This window comes from Theropithecus gelada, chromosome 12 (assembly GCF_003255815.1).
Source record: "Theropithecus gelada isolate Dixy chromosome 12, Tgel_1.0, whole genome shotgun sequence".
Lineage (NCBI taxonomy): Eukaryota > Metazoa > Chordata > Mammalia > Primates > Cercopithecidae > Theropithecus > Theropithecus gelada.
Genome location: NC_037680.1, coordinates 85,075,684 through 85,091,072, shown reverse-complemented (window position 1 = coordinate 85,091,072; position 15,389 = coordinate 85,075,684). Strand labels below are relative to the sequence as shown.

The 15,389-nt window shown below is 36.0% G+C and overlaps 1 protein-coding gene across 2 annotated transcripts in view; it reads right to left on the bottom strand.

Moving 5' to 3' along the window:
- Positions 1–15,389, bottom strand: part of PIKFYVE (phosphoinositide kinase, FYVE-type zinc finger containing) — a 93,077-nt gene that overhangs the window by 53,290 nt on the left and 24,398 nt on the right. For both annotated transcript variants that reach the window (XM_025404915.1, XM_025404916.1), the window contains 4 exons: positions 6,023–6,161; positions 3,717–3,874; positions 2,473–2,584; positions 472–619 (listed from right to left, as the gene is read on the bottom strand). In XM_025404915.1, coding sequence (XP_025260700.1) covers positions 472–619; positions 2,473–2,584; positions 3,717–3,874; positions 6,023–6,161 — 557 coding nt within the window. The remainder of the gene's footprint in view (positions 1–471; positions 620–2,472; positions 2,585–3,716; positions 3,875–6,022; positions 6,162–15,389) is intronic.

The window sequence follows — 15,389 nt, the reverse complement described above, 5'->3', positions numbered from 1 at the left end:
TTTTATCAGGGTATTGGAGGAAAGGAGAAAAATGTTTTTTTAATATACAAGCCCAATGTGCAATACCAAAATGGATACAGTATTTTCATGTACTTCTGTGTAGACTTAATAAAATTTGAACAAGTTAAATGTAAAATCAATTTTTAAAATGAAGAAATATATTGGAGGTTCTGCAGAGAGAAAGTCTGATATCATAGTGAAGAGATGAGAAAGTTGTCTGCTGCCATATTATTAGTTCAGTTATTTTTAAGCTGCTGCAAACTATAGACTATGGTAAAATCTAGAAGTGTCAGCCTAACAAGTTGGTTTAAGAAAATACTGTATCTAAGACAAAGACTGCTATCAGATGTTTCCATTTAGTTGGAGCCATAAATCATAAAGCGGAATTATTTCAACAAACAAGGTAATCATTTTATCATTCATACACAGTAACAACCCATCAACACTAAAATGTTAGAAAGTTAAACTCACTAGCCAAATTATCGTCACCTTCTTCAGCTATCTGTTCTGTGTCACTGTCATCAAACTTTATGTCTTTAAACCAGGATGGTTCAGAGTGTCCTTCCACGGAGTTCACCGAGTCACTGTCTGGAGACGGCGTCTCAGAAAATTCTGTACTCTGAAAGGATGAAGACAGGATCCAAGCAATTGGCCCTCAATGGCAACAATGTTAAGGCTGTCACACTACAAATAAATTGTAGTCCAATATTTCTACGAACTTAACAACTGAATTTATATAAAAATAAACAAATTAGCAAAAACTAAGTTATAAACCAGAATCATACTGACGATTCCACTCTTTAAAACTGTAATTTTCATTAACTAGAAGACTTAAGTTGTATATTAAGAACAAAACATTTTTTTAATACAGATTTTAGAGTGTTTTATTTCATGCCTTAGTCCTGAGAGTGAAGATAGCTTAGAATTTATTTTAGCTCTGGGGAAACTCTCTCCAGAACACATATTGGAAAATAAATTTTAATCAATCACACCACACCAGTATTTGGAGTCATTTGTCTCTTCTAACCATTGACTTTCCAATTTTAGTTCACAAAGGTGTTACTAAACATTACACAGCTGACCCTTGAACAAGGGTTTAAACTGCACGGGTCTATTTATATGTAGATTTTTTTTTCTGCCTCTGCAGACAGCAAAAGCAATCTCTTCTTTCCCTCCCTCCTCCTCAGCCTACTCAACATGAAACAATGAGGATGAAGACTTTTGTGAGGATCCATTTCCACTTAATGAATAGTAAGTAAAGTTCCTCTTCCTTATGATTTTCTTCATGTTTCCGTAGCTTGCTTTATTGTAAGAATATGGTATATAATACACACAACATACAAAATATTGTAAGAATATGGTATATAATACATACAACATACAAAATATGTATTAATTGCCTGTTATTAATAAAGATTCCAGTCAACAGTAAGCTATTAGTAGTTAAGTTTTGGGGAAGTCAAACATCGGTGAATTTTCAACTCTTCAGGGGGTCAGTATCCCTAACTCTTAAGGGTTGGCTATATATACATGTGTGCCTGTGTGTATATATATGTTTATATATGTTTATATGTGTGTGTGTATATATAACCCACATATTGTATCAAATTACATAAACCAAGAGTGAACGTATATCTTTTTCTGAAGTTATATCTTTAAATAATTTCCACTTCCCTAAAGCAAAAAAATATATATTCATCAGTATACCATTGTTTTTGTTTGTTTGTTTGTTTTGAGATGGAGTCTTGCTCTGTTATCCAGGCTGGAGTACAGTGGCGCAATCTCAGCTCACTGCAAGCTCCACCTCCCGGGTTCATGTCATTCTCCTGTCTCAGCCTCCCAAGTAGTTGGAACTACAGGCACCCACCACCACGCCTGACTAATTTTTTTTGTATTTTTAGTACAGACGGGGTTTCACCATGTTAGCCAGGATGGTCTCGATCTCCTGACCTCAGATGATCTGCCCGCCTCGGCCTCCGAAAGTGCTAGGATTACAGGTGTGAGCCACCACACCTGGCCATCATCACTATTGTTATACAATAGTGCTAGAGTCAAAATTATTTCAATAGATGTCATAAAATTTTTCATTGTATTACTTATACTCTCAGTTCTAAAAACATAGGCATAATAAAACCAAAAACCATTAAAGTTAAATGATAAGCAACTATAAACACCATAAAGCCAAATTTAAGAACTACCACACCAACTAAAAAAAGTGTTTGATTCTTATTCTTTTCCTTTTTACTGTCTGATCAAATTTAAAGTAAACAATAAAATGTTTGATTCTAATGGCAGCTTTTTCATTATTGCTGCCTGCCAAGTAAAAAAAAAATGTTTTAACTTTCCTCAAACAGCAGGAAAAAATGTTAGAAAAAATGATCTTCTAATAAACTACTTTTTATTCCCACTGATGAAGAAAGACTATAAAATAAGCTTGCTACATTCTAATTGGCAGTAAACACTGAAAAGTACCTGCAGTGGTCTATACAGCGCATACTCATCTCTGAAAAGCTGGTCGTGATGACTAACACAATCCAGCCAACGTCCATCAACCATTGCTTGTCCAATCGCTATAGCTTGTGCCCTGAATCAAGACCCACAAAAATGAAAAGTTTTAAAAGTCAATCAGAACAGTTAAGTACCAGATAAGATACAACCTTAAATTTTTTTTTCAGTTCTAATCAGAATTAGAATTTCATATGGCCCTTGGATAAGTAAAGGACAAAACAAGAGAGAGTTAAAGCAAATTACAAGATTCTTCCAGGTACTATAGTAAAGGACAAGAAACTACTGGTAAGGCAGTCCTAACAAAACCTAATTTTAATAACAGCAAGCATTGACTGAGTATTCAATGCATGCACAACCCTGTACTTAACAGATTTAAAAAATGCTGAGAAAAGCTCCTACCTTCAAGGAGCTTAGTTTTAATAAGACAATACCAAACATTACAGATACAGGCATAAAATATGTATACATATATACATGAAATAGACACTTAATGACACAGTACATTATATGGCATTTCACAATTCATAAAGCACTTCAGCCAATATTATTTCATCCCCCCCAGTTTATTCAAAGGACCACATAATTTTCCTCATATTGAAGAAGTCTCAAAGAGATTGAATAATGTGACTAAAAGCACAAAGCTAAAAAATATATACAGCCAAAATTGCAACCAGGGCTTTACTGCTTAAAGCTATTTCTCTCCTTACTTCTTTACGTACCTTTTTCTTCCCGTGAGAGGAGTAGTAGCTAATCTGAGAAAACAGTAAAAGCTAGGGTATATGTGTATTTGAAAAGCAGGACCTGTTACTCTTTTTTATAAATGATTTGTGAGGCAAGCTAGGACCTGACAGGCATAGCTCACAGACTAAATACTCAACACAGGTTACAACCTGTCTAGATTAGTGAACAGTAGCTGAGGAATTCTTTGGCCTTAGGTTCCAGCTACATTCTCTAATCCTGCTTTGCTAGAGAGTTCTTCTGCTTTTAATAAGGTAAATTAAGATCCCATTTGGCTCCTTGTACTCCTTGCATCTGTTCTCTGCTGGTTAAAACTCAGACTGGAGGAGGGTTAAATAATTAGCACAATAAACCATCAATCAGATAAAACAAAAAGCACCCTAACTCTACAAAGAAATCTGTAACTCTTACTATCTTCAAATATGTTTTCTCATTCAAAACATAGAAACCTCTTTCTAAGATCAGAATACCTTGTGGCAATGTGCCCATTTCGGATTAGCCAGTTGACTAATTCCTTTCCTACAATGCAGTTGGGATGCGTTCTCAACCAGTACCGGTGATCCTGAAACTCCATTCCACTGCTGTGATGGCAGATTTTTTTCCACAGGTCCTTTAACTGAACACTGTCCTGCAATCACATTAACAGCAAGTAGTTACTCTTTAGAAAAATGTTATATACCTTTTCAGATGTTTTCCTGTGATTTTGAGACTCATAAAAGGAAACCTAATTTGGATTTCTTTATGGTAGCTAACTCACACAATTTAATACAAATGACATATACATGGGAACAGCTTGAACTCAGCTCATCTAATTCCAAACGTAACTTTTTCTCTTGAAAACCAACTATTCCAAATACTTCTTTTTTCAATCAATGGCACATCTCCTATTTATGTATTCTTCTTTGGAGATAGGGCAAGGCAGAGGGAGACAACAGTTAATCACACTAACCTAAGGTAACTGTTCCTAGAGGCTTTCACTCCACCAGATCTCACCATGTACCCAACTGCCAGATGAGTTTTTTTTAAAGGAAGACCTTCAGTAAATTACTCCCTTCTCAAAAAAATTCTGAATGTTCCTCAGCAACTAAAGGTTCAAATCTACATCTGTAAGTACAGAATTCATTGCCTTCCACCAGGTAGTCCCAAATAACTTTCCTTTCTCATTGCCCCCAGACTGCTATTTAAACTCTCTCCCAATTAAAAAATCCTACTTCTGGCCATGGAAAATGTTATGCTTATTCTTACCTCTATAACTTTCTTCACACCTTTAAATAAGATTCACCTTCCTAACTGCCTATCCAAAACTATTCCATCTCTCAAGGTCCAGTTCAAGTCCTTCAGTTTAAGCCTTTTTCTGATTCCCTCATTAGTAATGAGCTGTTTTTTGAATTCTTACCTGACATGTAGTCATATTATTTGACACTTTTTTATTGTTAAAGTAATACTACTTCCACTATTAAGGATCTTCTCCCTGATCTTATTTCTACCTTTTGTGAGTTTGTTGGTTTGTTTGTTGTCTTAGAGACAAGGTCTTGCTATGTTGCCCAGGCTGGAGTGCAGTGGCTATTCATGGCCATGATCACAGCACCCTACAGCCTCAAACCCCTGGCCTCAAGAGTCCTCTTGTCCTGACCTCCCAAGTAGCTGGGACTACAACTGCGTGCCACCACACCTGGCTCTTACTTCTACTTTTGAATTATAAGCTTAAGGACACAGCCATATCTTCCATTTCTCTGAGTCACTCTTATAATTGAACACAGTATTTTATGCACAGATAAATTCAATAAGCAACTGATTATTTCATATAAACATATAGTATTAAATGTCTGAAAAGTGTTACATGTGTATAACAAACATGCTTCAAAGCTTAAATAGCAATATGGGACCTAAGAGTTAAGCTCTCTTATTATGTAGGTAACTGAATTCTGATTTTACCAGGCAAAAGGGGTAAAGAAAATACTGGCCAGGCATGGTGGCTCACACCTGTAATCCCAGCACTTTGGGAGGCTGAGGCAGGCAGATCACAAGGTCAGGATATTGAGACCATCCTGACCAACATTGTGAAACCCTGTCTCTACTAAAAATACAAAAATTAGCTGAGTGTGCTGGCACGTGCCTGTAGTCCCAGCTACTCACGAGGCTGAGGCAGGAGAATCGCTTGAACCTGGAAGGGAGAGACTGCAGCGAGCCGAGATCCCGCCACTGCACTCCAGCCTGGGGACAGAGTGAGACTCCATCTCCAAATAAAAAAAAAAGGAAAAAAGAAAAGAAAAGAAGAAAATATTAATGCAATGAGTACAGAATACTCGACCCATCGCTCAGGTGATCCTAGTAAAACTGAAGCTAAGCACTTCTGTTTAACTGATACACTATTTCATTTATATGTTTCTTTTTAAAAAGACTCAGTGACAGGCTGGGTGCAGTGGCTCATACCTGTAATCCCAGCACTCTGGGAGCCAAGGTGGACAGATCACTTGAGGTCAGGAGTTTGAGACCAGCCTGGCCAACATGGTGAAACCACATCTCTACTAAAAATACAAAAAATTAGCCAGGTGTGCTGGCACGTGCCTGTAATCCCAGCTACTCAGGAGGCTAAGGCACCAGAATCGCTTGAGTCTGGGAGGCGGAGGTTGCCGGGAGCCAAGATCACACCACTGCACCCCAATCTGGGCGGCACACCGAGACTCTGTCTCAAAAAGAAAAAAAAAAAGACTCAGTCACATAAACATTCTCTATGCTCAAAACTAGCAATAGGTCAAAGATACTGGACCAGTACCAGAAGAATTTTGCGTTCATCCTCAGTGGTCTCTGTCCTAACATATGTTCGGTTAGCCTGGGGACTGACAGATGTCTCATATGAAGGTACCATAGGAGAACCAGATCTATCCAGTGACAGGTTAGTAATGCTGGCTGATCTGGAAATAAAAACAAAAAGTGAAATCACAGGTGTAAATTCTTCTTCAATAAACAGAATTATAGAGAAAATTTATTTTTAAATAAATGATTATTTACCAATGTTAAGGGTACTTTTAAAAGTGTTTATGATGGTTATGCATGATACTATCATTGGAAGAAATCTGGTAAAGGATACCCAGAAACTCTCTGTACGATATTTGCAACTCCATGTAAGTCTACATTTTGCAATTCTATGTGTGTCTAAAACTACTTGAGAATAAGGTTAAAAGAAAGTAGCTATGGAAAGATTACAGGAAAACAATTACATGGCTCATATATCAGTAATATTTCAAAGGGAATAGATACAAAGTCTTCTTGTTAAAATGCTGTAAGTTAGTGGATTTTTTGGTTTTTTTAAATAACAAATATAAAGACTGAAACTAAATGCAGAAATCATCTTGCAGATCAGGGTCAGGAAACTATGGCCTACAGGCCAAATCTAGCCTGCTTACAGTTTTTGTATAGCCCATGAACTAAGAAGGTTTTATAGTTAAACATCTGCAATGCAATCAGTCTGATGAAGGGAACACCAATTTTGACGTCCAAATAAGCAAAATGTTATGACCAAAAAAAGAATTCCTTTCTTCTCACTAGTAGACCTATATTTAAAATATTGCCCTCAAGTATTATTACATTATGCTATTTTGTCAGTAAAAAAATTACAAGAAATTTGTTTCTTCTCGTAATATCAGCATTCATACATATCCTTTATTTTAACTCTTGGTAAAGTTACCAAACAAATGACTTAGAAGTGGAATACCAATTGCATCAAGGAAACTTTAATTTATTTAAAAGAAAAGGTAACTAGAAATTTAGTTGGCTTCTATCTAGAAAAAAATTAAACCCAATTTTAGCTTCCACATAAAGGATAACAGGCAAAAGCACCTATGATGTGTTAGACTATATATATATAACTCATTCATTAGGGCAGTATCTGTATCTTCCCACATTTAATCTTCACAGCATCCTATGGAATATGTATTACTAGCTCTATTTTACAGATAAAGAAATCAAGAATTAGGGATTAAGTAATCTGCCTAAAGTAGCTCGACTAATACGTATCAGGGCTGCCACCTACAATTAGGTGGCAATTGAAAAACCATATTTCCCCAGTATAAGATAAAAATATTTTTAAAATAATTTAAGAAAGTATTCACAGGTTTAGCAAAGTGTCAGTTAATAGGAAACCACTGATATCAAATAGTCAATAAGCAATTTTTTTAAATAATTGGTTATTTATTTCTTGGCATAGTCTTTTAGTGAAAGCTTGCTATTACGTCTTAATTTAATCTCTTTTCCAGTGGGTACATTATCCATACATTCTATTTCTCTATCATTCTAACCATTCCTGCACATATTCTAATACAGTGGCAATAATAAAAGAAAATTAGTCAATTTTGCTGTCAAAAGCTCTAATAAGTAGGCTAGTAGCAAGAATCCTGATTAAAATTATATTTAGAGATAGCACTCACTGACTAAATTACATCTTTCCTAAAGACTTACATCAATCTTAGCATTAATTCAAAACACATACATTGTAAATTAGCACAGGTAGCCCTACACTTCTACACGTGCCAACAGGAATACTGTAATTTTCCCCATCTTTTTAAAAAGCCATCTCTTGACTCCACATCCCTTTGCTGCATTTCCCTCTACTTTACAGCAAAACTCCCATCTCCAGTAATTCTTCCATTATCTCTTGAACCCCAAACCCACTGACTGCCTATCAAGATTACCAATGTGTCGTTAGTCAGTTTTCACTCTTCATCTTACTTAACATATCAGCAGCGTAACTCCCCTTCCTTGAAAAACTTTCTCCACTTGACTAATAAGATAAATACCCTCCTGGTTTTCCTGTCACCTCACTGGCCTCTCCCCCGTCTCCTTTTCTGGCTTCTCTTGATTTCTCCAATCTCAGTCCTTAGTCCTTATTTCCTTCCTCCTCACACTCATTCTCTTGATGATCTTCATCCAAGTTCATAGCTTTAAATACCATGCACACGATGACAACATCCAAGTTTATATCTCTACCCTATAGCCCTCCCCTAAATTCTGGATTCATATATCCAACTATTTGACATCTCACTTGGATGACGATATCTCCGATTCACACATCTAAAACCAAACTGTTCCTCCCAGTTGGCAATTCCACCCCTCCAACTGCTCAGGCCAAAGATCTGAGTCATCTTTGATGTCTTTCTGTTGAAGCCTACATCCAGTTGATTAGCAAATCCTATTAGCTCTACAATCAAAATATATTTAGAATTTGTCTATTTCATCCAGGCATAGTGGCTCACACCTATAATTCCAGCACTTTGGGAGGCCGGGCCAATCACCTGAGGTCAGGAGTTTAAGACCAGCCTGGCCAACATGGTGAGACCCTGTCTCTATTAAAAATACAAAAATTCACCAGCCATGCTAGCAGGTGCCTGTAATTCCAGGCTAGCGGAAGGCTGAGGCACAAGAATCGCTTGAACCTTGGAAGCAGAGGTTGCGGTGAGGTGAAATCGTGCCATTGCACTCCAGCCTGGGCAACAAAGTGAGACTGTCTCAAAAAAAAAATGTCGTGTCATCCTTCCACAATCCACCCAAAACTCTCCAACAAAGGAAAGGTTTTCAGAGTAGAATGTCAACTAATAAACGTAAAAGCAATGATAGACTTAGAAAAGTCACCATTTTGCAAACATAATAACACTGCATTTCAACAAGTATCATAAATGAATGCTAAAACTATTGACTGAAAAATTAGTAAGATATAGGGTATTCATGCAGTTTCAAAGTATCTCCCCTACATATTACTTACTAATTACAAAGGATAAAATAGTAACTTTACAGTGGAGAAACCCAACATGCAAGAGATCAAGTCAGCAACACCAATGGGATAAACTTGTATTGTGTCCTTTATAACATAACAGATTGAGAAGGATGTAGCACTCATGTAGTATTTCTGCCCCAAAACTGCACAGCCCAAATCTAATCATAGGAAGCCTTTGATAAACTTAAATTGATGGGCATTTTACTCAACAATTTGTCTATCTTATTCACAAAGAAAGACTAAGATACTGTTACAGAGTAAAGAAAACCAAGACATATGACAAATAAATTCAAAGTATGATTCTGAACTGGATCACAGATTGGGGGGGAAATCAGTACAAAAAAACATTATTAGGACAATTGGCAAAATCAGAATACCTGCAGTATATTACATAATAGAAATTTACCACTGTTAAAATTTCCTAAATTTGTTATGTAAGAGAGCATGATTGTTGTGAGGAAAAACACTGAAGTATTCAAAACTAAAAAACAGGACTTTCTACTTCTGGTCTAGCACGTGAGCATCTTCACTCCATCTCAACAACTAAAACCTGAACAAACAGAAAAATCATCAATTGTTCTTAGGTCCATTAGAGAAGTGAGGTCGCAAGCCAAATCCTGCTTCAAATACTGCAGAGACAGACAAGCAGATACAAAGGATCACAACTCACTGGAGCAGAAGCTTCCATGGGAACCAATACTAGGGTAGGAAAACCTAAAATCAAATTGACAAATTCCTCAAGGCTCAGTGTAGACATACCAGAGATACAAATTCTAGGTGAACCCAGTCATGGGGGTAGTGGGGATGTTTTTGGGAGTTTCACTTCCAGATCTACCATGTCCTCACAGTGAATGTCAGAAAAATTCCCTCCAGCTTCTGGCTTCCAGCAGAGGGAGAGAATAAACAATTTAAAAATACGTCAGATCATTCTGTTCTTCATAACAATTCCGCCCTGAGGAGAAACTATTTTACCAGAGTCTACTAACCTGCTGGAGTTATATCAGAGCTTAACCTACCCAGGGAGAAGGAAATCCCCAACCGCAGCCCCTTCTAGCCTTCCACATGGGGGAAGAAAAATCCCCAACTCCAGCCCCCTCCAGCCATTCTGTCTCACCTAAAGGGGGAAAAAAAAAAAAAACCAGAATCCCTGATAAAGTTTACAGTTCAGGGGCACAGGCTCACTTGTGAGAATGACTCACTGAACTAGAGACCACTTCACCTCCCCTTCACATCCTATCACTACATCACTAAAGGCCTATTTACCATAGTTCCTTTTACCCAGTACATATGTCCACCTTTCAACAAAAAATCACAAAGCATAATGAAAGCCAAAAAACACAGTTCAAAGACACTGAACAAGCATCCAAAACAGGCTCAACATGAATGTGGGAATTATCAGTCTAGGAATTGTTTTTAAACTATAATTCATATGTTAAGGGTGTTAATGGGAAAAGTAAACAACAGGCAAGAACAGATAGATAATGTAAGCAGAGAGATGGATATCCTAAGAAAGAAACAAAAAGGAAATGCAAGAAATCAAAAACACCATAACAATAAAGAAGAGTGCCTTTGATGGGCTCTTAGTAGACTAGACAGAGGTAAGGAAAGAATCTTTGAACTTGAGGCTATCTCAAGGGAAACTGCCAAAACTGAAAAGAAATATAAAAAAGATCCAAGAACTGTGGGACAGCTAAAAAAAGTATAATATAAATGTAATAGGAATACCAAAAAAAAAAAGAAGAAAGAGAGAAAGGAACACAAGCAGTATTTGAAGCCATAATCACTGAGAATTTCCCCCAAATTAATGTCAGATGCCAAGCCACAGGTCCAGGAAGCTCAGAGAACACAAGCGTGGATAAATGGCAAAAAACTGCACTTAGGCAAAACTAAGAGTATTTAAATGGCAGAAAGTCAAAAATAAGGAAAAAGATCTTGAAAAAACCACCTTAAAGACCAAGTGTGGTGGCTCACACCTGTAATCCCTGCACTTTCGGAAGCCAAAGCAAGAGGATCGCTTGAGGCCAGGAGTTTGAGACCAGCCTGGGTAACACAGCAAGACCCTACCTCTATTTAAAGAAAAAAAAGAAACCTTACCTATAGAGGATCAAAGATAACAAATACATCTGACTTCTCCTCAGAAGCCATGCAAGCAAAAAGAATGAAGTGAAATATTTAAGACATTGAGAGAAAAAAGCTGCCAAGAATTCTGCACCTGATGATACCCTTCACAAGTGAAGGAGAAGTAAAGCCTTTCTTAGACAAACAAAAACTGAGGGAAATTTTTGCCAGTAGACCTGCCTTGCAAAAAATGCTGAAAAGGCAGAGAGAAGGAATATGATACAGGTGAGAAACTTAGATCTATTAATACACAAAGAAAAGCATCAAAGAAGGAATAAGTTAAAGTAAAAACTTTTCTTTTTCTTAGGGTTAGTTGATGTAACAGATAACTATTTCTTCAAAATAATAGCAACAATGTATTCAATTATGTATATATGCATGCTTATATGTAAGTGAAATGAATGCCAATGATACAACAGATGGGAGGGAAAAATTGGGAGTATTTTATTATAAGGTATTTGCATTACCTGTGACGTTGTATAGTATTATTTCAAAGTAAATGTGGATTAGTTGTAAGTTACATTGCAAACTCTAGGGCAATCACTAAAAAAAGTAAAAATAATATAACTGCTATCTTTTAAAAAGGAGAGAAAATGGAATACCATAAAATAATTAAATACATAAAGGTGGAAAAGGTACAGAAGACAAAAACAGGAAGAACGAACAAGAGCAACAAGTAGAAAACAGTAACAAATACGGCAGATATTACTCTAAGTATATCAGTAATCACCTTAAATATCAATAGTCTAAATACACCAACTAAAAGACAGAGATGGTTAGAATGGATCAAAACATAAGATCCAAAAATATATTGTCTACAATAAACCTAATTTAAATACAAAGACACATACAGATTAAAAAATAAGTAAACGGTCAAAATGTCACTATTTACCCCACAAATATGTACAATTATTATGTGTCAATTTTAAAAATGAATTTCTAAAATTTTAAATGAAATCAAAACAGGATACATGAAAAAAAGTAAATAGATGGAGAAAGATATACCATGTTAACGCTAATTTTAAAAAAAGAGCAGGAGTAACTATATTAATTTTCAGACAGAACAGACTTCAGAGCAATCAAAGATAAAAAGGGAAATTACATAATGATAAAGAAATCAATACTCCAAAAGACAGAACAATCCTTAATATGCATGCTCGCTCCTAACAGAGTACCAAAATGTATGAGGCAAAAACTGATAGAACTGCAGGAGAAATAGATGAATTCATTATTATAGCTGGAGACTTTAATCCCTCTATCAGAGATGGACACATCCAGCAGAGAGAAAATCAGTAACAACATGGCTGAACTCAACAACACCATTAATCAGGTGGATATAATGGACATCTTATAGACTGCTTAATTCAACAACAGAATACACATTCCTCTCAAGTCACATGGAACATTCACCAAAACAGACCACATTCTGGGCCATAAAACACACCATAACAAATTTAAAAGAGTAGAAATCATACAATGTCTGCCTTCAACAACCAAAATGAAATCAAACTAGAAATCATTAACAGAAGGACAGCTACAAAATCCCAAAATCCTTGGAGAGTGTGTAAAAAAAATACATGAGTCAAAGAAGAATATCAAGAAAAATTTTTAAATATTTGTAACAAAATGAAAATGAAAATACAACTTATCTAAATTTGTGGAATGCAATGAAAGTAGTGCTTAGCGGGAAATTCATAGCACAAAGTACATACATTTAAAAAGAAGATTTAAAATCAATCATTTAAGCTTCCACCTTAGGGAACAAAGGGGTTAAAAAGCATATTAAATCCAAAGTAAGCACAGGAAAAATAATAATAAAGATTAGAGAAGAAACCAATAGAGAAAATCAACAAAGCCAAAGCTGGTTCTTTGAAACGATCAATAAAATCAGTAAGTATCCAGCCAGGCTAAGAAAAAAAAGGGAGAAAACACAAAGTACTAATATCAGAAATGAAAATCGAAATAGACCTATTTCTCTTAAAGAAATTGAATCAATAACTGGTAACTTTCCAAAACAGAAAGCACCAGGCTCAGATGCATTCACTGGTGAATTCCACCAAACATTTAAGAAATAAATTATGTCAATTCTCCACAAAATTTTCCTGAAGATAGAATCAGAGGGAATACTTTCTAACTCAGTCTATGAGGCCAGGATTTCCCTAATACCAAAACCAGACAAAGACATGACAAGAAAAGGAAACCACAAACTATTATCCTCAACAAAACAGTAACAAATCCAATCCAACAATGTATAAAAAACTATATACACCACAACCAAATGGAATTTATCCCAGGTAGGCAAGGTTGGTTCAACATTCAAAAATCAATTAATATAACCCATCACATCAACAAGTTACAGAAGAATAACTACATAATCATATCATTGATATGGAAAAAGCACTTGACAAAATCCAACACTCCTTCATTATAAAAACTCAGTAAACCAGGAATAGAGAAAACTTCCTCAACATGATAAAAAATATCTACAAAAAACAACACATAGCTAACATCATACTTAATGGTGAGAAACTCAAAAGTTTTCCCACTAAGATCATGAACAAGGAAAGGATGTCCCCTCTCACTACTCCTTTTCAACATTGAATTAGAAGTCTTAGCTAACAAAAAAAGACAGGAAAAGGAAATAAAAGGTACACTGGGAAGGAAGAAACAAAACTTTGTTCACAGATGACAAGACTGTTTATATAGAAAATCCAAAAGAACTAACAAACTCCTGAAATTAATAAGTGATTATAGCAAGGTGGCAGCATACAAGATTAATACACAAAAGTCAATCACATGAGATAATACTACACACCCACTAAAACTGCCAAAATCCAAAACTGACAACACCAAATGTGATGAGGATGTGAAACAACAGGTACTCTCATTCATTGCTGGTAGGAATGCAAAATGGTAAAGCCACTTTGGAAAAAAGTCTAGCAGTGTCTTACAAAATGAAACATAATCTTACCATAGGACTCAGCAATCATGCTCCTTGGTATTTATCCATATGAATTGAAAATTACACCCACAAAAAAACCTATACTCAGATGTCACAACAGCCTTGCTCATAAATGATAAAACTTAGAAGTAATCAAGATGTCCTTCAGTAGGTGAGCAGATACATAAACTATAGTGTATCCAGACAATGGGATATTATTCATCACTAAAAAGAAATGAGCTATCAAGCTATGCAAAGACATAGAGAAAACTTAAATGCATTATTACTAGGTAAAAGAAGCCTATCTGAAAAGTCTACACACTGTGAAATTCCAACTATATGGCATTCTGGGAAAAGTAAACCTATGGAGACAGTAAAAAAGATTAATGATTGCCATGGGTTAGGGAGAGTAAGGGATAAATAGGAGGAGCCCAGTAGACTTTTCGGGCAGAGGAACTATTCTGTAGGATACAACAATGACAGATGTATGTCATTATACATTTGTCCAAATCCATAGAATATTCAACACCAAGAGTGAATTCTAATGTTAACTATGAACTTTTAGATGATAATCATGTGTCAAAGCAGGTTCACTGATTACAATATGCCACTCCAGTGCAGAACACTGATAGTCATGAAGACTGCGCATGTGTGGGGACAGGGGCTACGGGGGAACTCTCTGTACTTTCTGTTCATTTTTTTCTATGAACCTTAAAACTACTATAAAAAATAACAACAAAAAAAGGATAATGATGTCTGTAACTTACTCTCAAATGGTTCAGAAAATATGCACATATGCATTACAATATAAAAAACGATGGCCAGGTGCAGTGGCTCACACCTGTAATCCTGGCACTTTGGGAATCCAACGTGGGAAGATCGTTTGAGGTCAGAAGTTCAAGACCATTCTGGACAACAAAGTGAAAACCCATCTCTATATTTTATTAAAAAATAATAGGCTGGGCGCAGTGGCTCACGCCTGTAATCCCAACACTTTGGGAGGCCAAGGCGTGCAGATCACGAGGTCAGGAGATCAAGACTATCCTGGCTAACATAGTGAAATTCCATCTCTACTAAAAATAAAAAAGAATTAGGTGGGCATGGTGGCAGGCACCTGTAGTCCCAGCAACTGGGGAGGCTGAAGCAGGAGAACGGCATGAACCCGGGAGGCAGAGCTTACAGTGAGCTGATCAAGACTCCGTCTCAAAAAATAATAATGATAATAACAATAAGAAGATAAAAATTAAAAAAAGAAAAATGAGAAAGCAAAGGGACAAAATATAAATTACCAAATCTTAATGAAGAATATATGAA